General features: G+C 42.0%; 1 protein-coding gene across 3 annotated transcripts in view; it reads left to right on the top strand.

The window, feature by feature from the left end:
* cog1 (component of oligomeric golgi complex 1) overlaps positions 1–12,395 on the top strand; it is a 44,165-nt gene that overhangs the window by 18,929 nt on the left and 12,841 nt on the right. For all 3 annotated transcript variants that reach the window (XM_072242151.1, XM_072242153.1, XM_072242154.1), the window contains exons 8-9: positions 5,909–6,055; positions 8,114–8,275. In XM_072242151.1, coding sequence (XP_072098252.1) covers positions 5,909–6,055; positions 8,114–8,275 — 309 coding nt within the window. The remainder of the gene's footprint in view (positions 1–5,908; positions 6,056–8,113; positions 8,276–12,395) is intronic.

Below are 12,395 nucleotides of genomic sequence, written 5' to 3'. Positions count from 1 at the left end.
TCTGTTGATCAGCCAATGCTCTACCCATGCTAGTAACTCCCCTGTAATTCCATGGGCTCTTATCTTGCCAAGTAGCCTCATATGCGGCACCTTGTCAAAAGCCTTCTGAAAATCCAAGTACACCACGTCTACTGCATCTCCTTTGTCTACCCAACTTGTAATTTCCTCAAAAAATTGCAGTAGGTTAGTCAGGCAGGATTTTCCTCTCAGGAAACCATGCTGGCTGTGGCCTGTCTTGTCATGTGCCTCCAGGTACTCCATAATCTCATCCCTAACAATCGCTTCCAACAACTTCCCAACCACTGGTGTCAGGCTAACAAGTGTATAGTTTCCTTTCTGCTGCCTCCCACCCTTCTTAAATAGCGGAACATTTGCAATTTTCCAGCCATCAGTATAATGCCAGAATCTGTCGATTCTTGAAAGATCATTGTTAATGCCTCCGCAATCTCTCTAGCTACTTCCTTCAGAACTTGAGGGAGCATTCTATCAGGTTCAGGAGATGTATCCACCCTCAGACCATTAAGCTTCCTGAGTACCTTCTCAGTCGCAATTTTCACTGCACATACTTCACTTCCCTGACACTCTTGAATGTCTGGTGTACTGCAGATGTCTTCTGTGAAGGCTGCAAAATATACACTCAGTTCCTATGTCATCTCTGCGTCTCATTACAATAGCTCCAGCGTCATTTCTGTTGGTCCTATGTCTACCCTCGACTCTCTTACCCTTTATATACTTAAAAAAGCATTTAGTATCTTCTTTGATATTAGTTGCCGGCTTCCTTTCGTAATTCATCTTTTCCTTCCGAATGACCTTCTTGGTTTCCTTCTGCAAGTTTTTAAAAGCTTTCTAATCCTCTATCTTTCCACTAGCTTTGGATTCCTTGTATGCCCTTTCTTTTGCTTTTACTTTGGTTTTGACATCACTTGTCAACCACGGTGGTGTCCTTCTTCCATTCAAAAATTTCTTCTTATTTGGAATATATCTGTCTTGCACTTCCTACATTTTTTGCAGAAATTTCAGCCATTGCTGCTCTGCTGTCCTTCCTGCTAGTGTCCCTTTCCAGTTAACCTTGGCCAGTTCCCCTCTCATGCCATTGTAATTTCCTGTATTCCACTGACATTGGATTTTTGTTTCTCCTCCTCAAATTTCAAAATGAACTTGATCATATTGCGATCACTGTTCCCTAAGGGTTCCTTATCCTTAAGCTCTCTTATCACATCCGGATCATTGCATAACACCCAATCCAGCACAGCCGATCCCCTCGTGGGTTCAACAACAAGCTGTTCCAAAAGGCTATCCCTTCGACGTTCTACAAATTCTCTCTCTTGAGGGCCAGTTTTTCCCAGTCCACTTTCATGTTAAAATCCCCAACAGTTGTCATGACATTGCCTTTCTGACATGCCTTTTCTATCTTCTGCTGTAATTTGTAATCTGCATCCTTGCTGCTGTTTGGAGGCCTGCATACAACTGCCATTTACCCTTTTACCTTTGCCATTTCTTAACTCAACCCGTAGAGACTCTACACCTTCCGATCCTGTCATCAGTTTCTAATGATTTAATATTATTTCTTATACACAGGGCTACAACACCCCCTCTGCCTACTCACCTATCTTTCTGATACACCGTATATCCTTGGATATTCAACTCCCAGTGGCAGCCATCCTTTAGCCAAGTTTCACAGATGTCCACAACGTCATACTTGCCAATCTGTAGCTGAATTTCAAGATCGTCCATTTTATTTCTTATGTTGCGTGCACTCAAATACAACACTTGCAGTCAAGTATTTGTTTGCTTTCTGTGTTAACTGCACCACGCCTTTATTGTCCTGTAACTCATCCGACTGGCTTCATCTCCTGCCTGTCCTTTCTATCATCTCTGTTGCACGCCATCTTTGATTTATTTCTGTTTTCCCCTCCCTCAGCCCTATCACTCTGGTTCCCATCTCCCTGCCAAATTAGTGACCCTTTTGGGTTCAGGTGTAGCCTGTCCCTTTTGCACAGGGTGTACCTCCCCCAGAAGATGCCCCAATGATCCAGAACCCGAAGCCCTGCCCCCTACACCAGTCTCTCAGCCACGCATTAATATGCCTGATCATGCTATTCTTGTGCTCGTTAGCACATGGCACAGGCAACAAACCCAAGATTACTACCCTGGTGGTCCTGCTTTTCAGCTTCCTACCCAACTCCCTGAATTCTCTCTTCAGGACCTCCTCCCTTTTTCTTCCTGTGTTAATGGTACCAACGTGTACCAAGACTTCTGGCTGTACACTCTCTCCCTTCAGAATACTCTGCACCTGATTCGAAACATCCCGTACCCTGGCACCTGGGAGGCAACACACCATGCGAGTATCTCTGTCAGGCTGACTGAACCTCCTGTCTGTTCCTCTCACTATGGAATCCCATATGACTACTGCATTCATCTTCTCTCCTTTCTGCACCACAGAACCAGGCTCAGTGCCAGAGACCTGATCGCCGTGGTTGTCCTCTGTCAGGTCACCCCCCCCCCCCCTTAACAGCATCCAAAACGAGATAACAATTACTGAGGGGGATGGCCACAGGAGTACTCTCTACTATCTGAGCTCTTCCCATCTCTTCCCTGACAATCACCCACTTCTCTAACTCCTGCAGCCTCGGGGTGACTAACTCCTTGTAGCTTCTATCTCTTCTGTTCACTTTCCCTAATAAGCTGTAGGTCATCAAGCCGCAGTTCCAGATCCCTAACACGGTCTCTCAGGAGCTGCATCTCGGTGCACCTGCCGCAGATGTGGACATCTGGGAGTCTGGAAGATTCCCAGGATTCCCACATCTGACACCCAGAGCAAAGTACTAACTTTACAGGCATGCTCTTTATTCCTTTTTTTTTAAAAAAGGAAAGAAAACGAAGACAGAAGTCCACACAGCCACTTACCTCACCGAAGCCCAAATAAGCCAAAGCCCTACCACTCTGCCTCAGACCACTCGTCGATGACCGCTCCACTAGGCAGTATCTCCCTCTTATACCTGAACCTTCCCTGCTATCTAACTCATGACTGGTGCTCTGGTTATAGCTGCTGATAGGCCATGTACATTGGACAAACGCTCTTGAAGCTCCCTTTTTGAATATCTGCCGCAAACTTGCGAGAAATCCCTCTTGGTAAAGCTCTGTTGACGCCGCTGATAGACCACGTACAATCAGCCTAGCTTGGAGGAACTAACTGTTTCTGAGTTTAGTGGTCCTGGCATGGATATTATGTAACTGTTCCACTCTTGGGAGTGGAACAAACTATCCATAAGCAGAGTGGGTAGGAACCATGATATCTCTGGCCTTTTTCTGGCTTCTTTCTGTATATATGACTGATGTTGGGAGGCTGGTGCATGTGATGTGTTGGATAGTTTTAACTACCCATTGTAAAGACCTCTTGCCTGCTGCAGTGCAATTTCCATACCACAGTGATGCAGCAACTCTAGATTTACATTTTCATTCCACTTTTTTTTTAAATAAGTGTAATTAAATTTGGAAAGAGCTTGTATCTTCAAGTTTGATGGTCAGTTACTTGGCATTTTCTTGCACTTTTGGAGAACACTTTTGTCCTGAATTGCATTCAGTTCGATCAAGGATTTCTTTCCTCCTCCAGTACTATGCCATTTAGATAATAACTTGTGAATTTAGATGTCTTTTTCGATTGACTTTAAATTCTTAGCCCTCCATGTTCTTCTGAACTGTCCCTAATTTTAAATTGGTTGTGTGGTTCAGGATTAAATTTGTGCTTGAGAGTGACTACATCGCAGCACTAAAGGATTAAAACATTTCTACCACCGGTGTGGCCTTATCTACATTAGTGAGATATGATGTAGACTGGGGGGCCGCTTCATTGAGCACTGCCTCCAGTGCCCGTGGTGTGACCTCCTCTACATTGGTGAGATAACGACGTGGACTGGGGGGGCTGCTTCATCAAGTACAGTATCCAGTGCTCCAGGTGTGTCCTCTACCTTGGTGAGACCTGATGTAGTTTGGGGGATCACTTCATTGATGATGGTAAAGAGGGGATGCCTCGGGGCCGGTGCTTTAGTCAGTTGTCCTTGGCAGCTCTGTTTTCTGACAATTTCTATAGAGCGGAGTGCATTCTGTCTGGTTGCTTCACAGCCTGGTATAGATCCTTCTCCAACAGGATCTCACCACCAAGCACGTTTCCCTCCACCGCCCCCCACCCAACCCTTCTGCTTTCTGCAGGGATTGCTTGCTATATGACTCCCTTGTCCATTCACCCCTCTCCACTGATCCCCTCCCCCCCACAGACACTTGCCTTGCAAGCGGAACAAGTGCTACACTTCTCCCTACACCTCCTCCCTCACTACCATTCATGGCCCCAAACGACACTTCACCTGTTAACGGATAGAATTTTTTGAATTAACTGAGATGCCACTGTAGATGCATTCAGGATTGTAGATTTAAGTAACCTTAAATAGGGATGTTTGAGTCTCCCTCGGTTTGCTATTTTCTAAAAATGTGGATTCTACAATATTAGATGTCTACACAAATTTTCGTTTGAATGCTGAGTGCTGCCTCACATAGCCACTCTGTTTTGTGAGCACAGACTGTAAAGTAGAGATGGTGGAGAAGTAGGAATGGTGGCATCAGTGGATGAGCACGCGGCGTGATTGCTATAAGGGGATCCTAGGCCAGAATCTGTTGCAGAGCAGGGAATGTGTAGAATGAGCTGAAAAGCCTGTCGAATTTGCCAGGCCATGAGAATGGACAGTCAGTTGTCAGGGAGAATTGCTCCAAATGCTGGATTGGGCCAGTTGTTGGGGCCATTCTTTCTCCAACATGGGTCTGAGCGGAAATAAAGTAAAACCTTCTTTCCTTTTTACTCCCCGCCCCAACCACTCCATACTACTTTGAATTTTGGCTGCCACCAATTTGCTCTCCGATCCTTGCTGAAAAATACTGGCTGGCAGCTGAGAACAGCAGCTAGTTGTTGGAAAGAGTTACAAGGCAACACCATTCTGAATATTTAAATTTTTTTAAATAAAGAAGTGTTGGTGTAGTTTAAACTTTCTTCCCTTCCCCCTTTGCTCCATGAAGCAATGACTAATTGGTCACTTTATTAGGTACACCTGTCCTCTGGCTTGTTCTGCAAAAAACCTAATCAGCCAAGCAACAACTCAGTGCATAAAGGCATGCAGACATGATCAAGAGGTTCAGTTGTTGATCAGACCAAACATCAAAATGGTGAAGAAATGTGATTTAAGTGACTTTGACCATTGAATGTTTGCTGGTGCTAGATGGGGTGGTTTGAGTATCTCAGGAACTGCAGATCTCCTGGGACTTTTATATGCAACAGTCTCTTAGACTTTACAGAGAATGGTGTGAAAACAAAAAAGAAATCCAGTGAGCGATAGTTCTGTGGGCAAAATCGCCTTGTTAATGAGAGAGATCTGGGTGAATGGTCAGACTGGTTCAAGCTGACAGAAGGGTGACAGTAACTGAAACAACCATGTGTTCTAACAGTTAGAGCATCTTTGAATACACAACACATTGAGCATTGAAGTGGATGAACGACAGCAGCAGAACCCCACTCTGGGTTCCACTCCTGTACCTAATGAAGTGGCCACTTTATTATAAATTTGAGAAATTTTGTATTGTGTTGTGTGAACCTGATAAATTAGAAATGTTGCATTTGGTGAGTGAACATGGAAGCATATGCTGTTCTGTCTTTCCTGCTTCAAGATGTTTCTTAAAGTCTTGCATTTCATATAAGTTTAGTGTGAAATGTTTGGTATAGTTTTTATGAGATGGCGTTGGATGTTATACAACATTATATGAACCTGTGTAATGTAAGTTGTTGGTTATGTAAAGACTTGTCAGTTTATTTTCCTATTTTCAGTGACTTATAGTTTCTTAATAATTTTGATTTTTCTCCTTTCAGGCTTTAGTTTCCCGTTTCACCCAAACATTGCACTGTCATACAGCTGGAGCTATTCTGTGCACAGCGACCAGCTGGGATGAAATTGAAATTCAAGAGGAAACAGAAGCTGGGAACAGTGTGACGTCCAAAATCCGTCTTCCTGTACAGGTTAGAAGGATTGTTCGTTCTTCTCATTCAAATAACTTGTTTTCAGGAGGAAAATCAAGGACGCAACCAATCACCAAAATCTTTATTCACATCTGATTGGTAGTTATATGATACTTTTACCATTTAAGATAGCAAACGTAGTATTTATATATTAAGGGGTTGTATGTGTACTTTTCCCGTTCCATTTCCCTGGACTATCAGCATCAATTTATGTCTCCTCTCTCCATACATATTGCACTAATTGTAGGGATGTTTGCCGTTATGAATGGTAATATCCAAAATATAAAATTAAGTGGGTAGCATAGATAGTAATTCTCCTTTCTTCAATACATATTTTCTTGCAACTCATGAGCTGATTGCATGTTCATTGTTATTAGCACATACAATCTCTTTTTGAAGACATTGTGTCTTCAGGGTAGTGTTAATATAGGTAACACCCTTTATTACCCCGATATCACTTATTTCAAAATAATACATTTTTATTTAACATCCTTGTTAAATTAAAACTTGATTGCACCTAAGCCCTTGTTACATTGCTGCAGCTTTGCATAAGTGTAAGTATGAAGGATTACTGGATTTCAACTAGCAATAAAATTTTGTTCTTACTAGTGTAGATAAGTTCTTCTAGATTTCCCACCATATATTTACATCCTATGTTATACACTCAGTAGCCTCTTTATCAGCTACAGGAATGGAACCCAGGTTGGTTTTTTGCACTGTATGGTATGTGGCTATTAGGAAAAAGCACAAACACGAGGAAATCTGCAGAAGCTGGAAATTCAAGCAACACACACACACAAAATGCTGGTGGAATGCAGCAGCTATAGGAAGAGGTACAGTCGACGTTTCAGGCCGAAACCTTTCATCAGGACTAACTGAAGGAAGTTAGTAAGAGATTTGAAAATGGGACGGGGAGGGGGAGATCTGAAATGATAGGAGAAGACAGGAGGTGGCGTCCCATGATCCTTTCCCTTCTCCAGCTTGGTATCCCTTTTGCCAATCAACTTTCCAGCTCTTAGCTCCATCCCTCCCCCTCCTGTCTTCTCCTATCATTTCAGATCTCCCCCTCCCCCTCCCACTTTCAAATCTCTTACTATCTCTTCTTTCATTTAGTCCTGAGGAAGGATCCTTGGCCCGAAATGTTGCCTGTAGCTCTTCCTGTAGATGCTGCCTGGCCCGCTGCATTCCACCAGTATTTTGTTTGTGTTATTAGAAAAAAACATGCAGCTTTAATAGCCTTTTAGCAGAATTTTCCAGTAAAATTGAATTGTGCACAACCTTTCTTGTAAAACTAGACCAATAACCTGCTGACATTATTTAAAGCTATTTTTGAACCAGAAGTCAAGGTGCATCAAAGAATACGAAACATTCAATTGTTAATTGGTGTATAATTATTTGTCTTTTCTCGATGTATTATCTGTGGGAATTTGGGAATAGTGGGGTGGCGGAATGTGTGATAAATGAACTTCAATCTGTGTTCTTCCAAAGTGGTGTTATTTATAGTGAGGTACAACTGTTACTTGACTGCGCCAGAATTTGTTGGGTTATTTCTGCGGTAATAAAAGTAGTGCTCATGGTAATTTGAATCCACAGATGACTGTAATCTAATCTATCAGCACCGTAGATGTGGAAAAGTCTTAAATCCTGACTCCACATAGTACTGAATTGAAATGAAAAGTGCATGATTAATCACACTATTAGTGATCCCTGCAGTCCCCCCCTAGTCTCTATGGATTTATTCTGGTAGGTCCTGATTATTCAATGTTTTCATCTACGTTCATTCTACTTTCCTTTTCCAGCTACTCTGCTGAGCTTTCTACAGAAGTTTGCTTAGCAAAACTTTAACATTTATATAGTGAATTAACGTCACTAGTAATTTCAATGAAATTGCAAAAGATTTTTAGGTGTTGTGATTTTACGAAGTATGTTACTACAAGATAATTATAAATTAATAGTGTGAATGAAGTCATATCATATGTCAATATGTCAAAAAATAATTATTCTAGCATTTCATTTGTTCACATCCTTGTTTTTCTCCCCCCCCCCCCCCCCCCATAGCCTTCTTGGTATGTTCAGTCACTTCTCTTTAATTTATGCCAAGAAATAAACCGGGTTGGAGGTCATGCTCTTCCTAAGGTCACGCTTCAGGAGTTGCTAAAGTCCTGTATGGATGAGGTGCTTCCTGCTTATGAAAGACTGTGTTCCACAAAACTGGATAAGGTATGGAATTTTTAAAAAATCATCAGATCTTTGTTGTTGCTGCAAAATAATAAAAAGAAGGGCTCAGTTAAAACTTTGGATCATATAAAATCTCACTGACTGACCAATAATTGTGAATATACTAAAGCTATTAAGGACTGTTTAATTTAAAAGATATGTTGAGCTCATTTATTTTCGGTGCATCTGTTGTTTACGAAGATGCTTATTCAGGAAGTCATTTAAACTTGGTCACAGTGACAGTTGTGATAGTACGATCATTCACCCTTTCCTTCCATGGTACCTCAGCTTGCGATGTCGTCAATGTTTGGGTATTAATTTCATTTATTAATGACATCGCTTATCCAAAAGCTACTGGTAATTTTTCAAAGAAAATACAGAAATCAAGCAGTCAGTGCAGACCAGTGTTAACTTGACGTCAGTGAGAAAGGTTTGTGTGGTATGTGTAAGACTGCAAATTTTTATTTGATTATCTGCCAATGTAACATGAGTTTCAAGGATATCAACTTGCTCAGAATTTTTGTTTGCTCATTATGATGTACGATAGAAGTGTCACAGAAACTATTTTATTGTGAAAGTGGACTCTGTCATTCCAGTAAAGTACTGGAAAAGCAAGAGCAAGTAAATTATTGATGATATTGTTCCTAAATTTTAATGCTCAGTGGTTAATGATTTTGATGCCATACTACATGATGGGTCTCCATCTGCAGGCATTGTACAGAAGGTTCATAAGACTTGCGTCTGGAGTGAAGCGGTTAATATATGAAGATAGTTTGAGTGGGTTAGGCTTACGTTTATTACAGATTTAGATTAGATTATGAGGACACGCAGTCCTCTTGTCATTTAGTAATGCATGCATTAAGAAATGATATAATATTCCTCTGGTGTGATATCACAGAAACACAGGACAAACCAAGGCTGAAAAACTGACAAAAACCACATAATTATAACATATAGTTACAACAGTGCAAGCAATACCGTAACTTGATGAAGAGCAGGCCATGGGCACGGTTAAAAAAAAAAGTTCAAAGTCTCTTGAAAGTCCCACATCTCACGCAGATGGGAGAAGGAAGAAAACTCTCCCTGCCATGTCGAACCACAGTCCAACTCTGAGTCGTCTGAAAACTTCGAGCCTCCGACCAGCCCTCCGACACCGAGCACCATCTCTGCCAAGTGCTTCGACCCCAGCCCCGGCCGCCAGCAGCAGGCAAAGCCGAGGATTTGGGGCCTTCCCTCCGGAGATTCTCGATCGCACAGTAGCAGCGGCAGTAAACTGGGTATTTCAGAAATTTCTCCAGATGTTCCTCCGTGCTTCTCACAGCTGTCTCTATCAAATCAGAATTGTGCACGGTACCCTATTTAACAAATATGATATAGTTTCACTGGAGAGGCTGCCCGTGCTGCATCATGCCACCGTCTTCTCCTAATTTGAAGAATAAAAGGTGATTTAAAATACAGTACAAAAATCAGCTGTCTTATCTCCATTTTGATGATACAGTACATACTGACTGATAGAAAATCCCATGAATGTCTTAAGAATCCTAAAGGTGGTGTATTTCTTCCTTGAATCTGATTTGCTTAGGACTGTTTATAACGTGTGGATTATGTGGTGGGTTACTGGTCTTTGTAATCATGGCTTTGATTTCCAATGTGCTTTTCTGTGAAAATAAATAACTAGGACTGTGACTGCACAGTAGTTGAGGTGAATTATATTGAAACCACCCCCCACCAAAAAAAAATTAGCTAAATACTGTATAGTACTTTATGAGAAAATCATCAAATTCTTATGAAAGTAATAGGAATAAGCCGATTGTTCTTTTACAAGATTTCTGCATCCATTCTTCATATTATGCTTCAGAATAACAGTTTCGTGCCTTTGTAGGCACCTGTTTTGTGTAATGGATTTGAAATGAGGTGGAGGATGCAATGAGGTGGAGGATAAATGCGTGGCTGAAGGATTGGAGCAGGGGGCAGGGATTCAAGTTTTTGGATTATTGGGACCTCTTTTGGCGCAGGTGTGACCTGTACAAAAAGGACGGGTTACACTTGAATCCTAGGGGGACCAATATCCTGGCAGGGAGATTAGCGAGGGCTACTGAGGTGACTTTAAACTAGAATAGTTGGAGGGTGGGAATCAAATTAAAGAGGCTAGGCGAGAGGAGGTTAGTTCACAACAAGGGGATGGGAACCAGTGCAGAGAGACAGAGGGGTGTAAAATAAGGGTAGAAGCAAAAAGTAGTAAGGTAAAAAGTAAAAGTGGCAGGCCGACAAATCCAGGGCAAGCATCAAAAAGGGCCACTTTTCAACATAATTGTATAAGGGCTAAGAGAGTTGTAGAAGCGCGCCTGAAGGCTTTGTATGTCAATGGAAGGAGCATTCGTAACAAGGTGGATGAATTAAAGTGCAGATTGTTATTAATGGATATGATATAGTTGGGATCACAGAGACATGGCTCCAGGGTGACCAAGGATGGGAGCTCAACATTCAGGGATATTCAATATTCAGGAGGGATAGACATGAAAGAAAAGGAGTTGGGGTGGCGTTGCTGGTTAGAGAGGAGATTAACGCGATAGAAAGGAAGGACATAAGCCGGGAAGATGTGGAATCGATATGGGTAGAGCTGCACAACACTAAGGGGCAGAAACTGCTGGTGGGAGTTGTGTACAGGCCACCTAACAGTAGTAGTGAGGTTGGGGATGGTATTAAACAGGAAATTAGAAATGTGTGCAATAAAGGAACAGCAGTTATAATGGGTGACTTCAATCTACATGTAGATTGGGTGAACCAAATTGGTAAGGGTGCTGAGGAAGAAGATTTCTTGGAATGTATGCGGGATGGTTTTTTGAATCAACATGTCGAGGAACCAACTAGAGAGCAGGCTATTCTAGACTGGGTATTGAGCAATGAGGAAGGGTTAATTAGCAATCTTGTCGTGAGAGGCCCCTTGGGTAAGAGTGACCATAATATGGTGGAATTCTTCATTAAGATGGAGAGTGACATAGTTAATTCAGAAACAAAGGTTCTGTACTTAAAGAAGGGTAACTTTGAAGGTATGAGACGTGAATTAGCTAAGATAGACTGGCAAATGACACTTAAAGGGTTGACGGTGGATATGCAATGGCAAGCATTTAAAGATCGCATGGTTGAACTACAACAATTGTTCATCCCAGTTTGGCAAAAGAATAAATCAAGGAAGGTAGTGCACCCGTGGCTGACAAGGGAAATTAGGGATAGTATCAATTCCAAAGAAGAAGCATACAAATTAGCCAGAAAAAGTGGCTCACCTGAGGACTGGGAGAAATTCAGAGGAGGACAAAGGGCTTAATTAGGAAGGGGAAAAAAGATTATGAGAGAAAACTGGCAGGGAACATAAAAACTGACTGTAAAAACTTTTATAGATATGTGAAAAGAAAAAGATTGGTTAAGACAAATGCAGGTCCCCTATGGACAGAAACAGGTGAAATGATTATCGGGAGCAAGGACATGGCAGACCAATTGAATAATTACTTTGGTTCTGTCTTCACTAAGGAGGACATAAATAATCTTCCGGAAATAGTAGGGGACAGAGGGTCCAGTGAGATGGAGGAAGTGAGGGAAATACATGTTAGCAGGGAAGTGGTGTTAGGTAAATTGAAGGGATTAAAGGCAGACAAATCCCCAGGGCCAGATGGTCTGCATCCCAGAGTGCTTAAGGAAGTAGCCCAAGAAATAGTGGATGCATTAGTGATAATTTTTCGAAACTCTTTAGATTCTGGACTAGTTCCTGAGGATTGGAGGGTGGCTAATGTAACCCCACTTTTCAAAAAAGGAGGGAGAGAGAAACCAGGGAATTATAGACCGATTAGCCTAACGTCGGTGGTGGGGAAACTGCTGGAGTCAGTTATCAAAGGTGTGATAACAGCACATTTGGAAAGCGGTGAAATCATCGGACAAAGTCAACATGGATTTGTGAAAGGAAAATCATGTCTGACGAATCTCATAGAATATTTTGAGGATGTAACTAGTAGAGTGGATAGGGGAGAACCAGTGGATGTGGTATATTTGGATTTTCAAAAGGCTTTTGACAAGGTCCCACACAGGAGATTAGTGTGCAAACTTAAAGCACACGGTATTGGGGGTAAGG

Source organism: Mobula birostris, chromosome 24, assembly GCF_030028105.1.
Source record: "Mobula birostris isolate sMobBir1 chromosome 24, sMobBir1.hap1, whole genome shotgun sequence".
Classification (NCBI taxonomy): domain Eukaryota; kingdom Metazoa; phylum Chordata; class Chondrichthyes; order Myliobatiformes; family Myliobatidae; genus Mobula; species Mobula birostris.
This window is presented reverse-complemented; position numbering and strand designations above follow the sequence as displayed.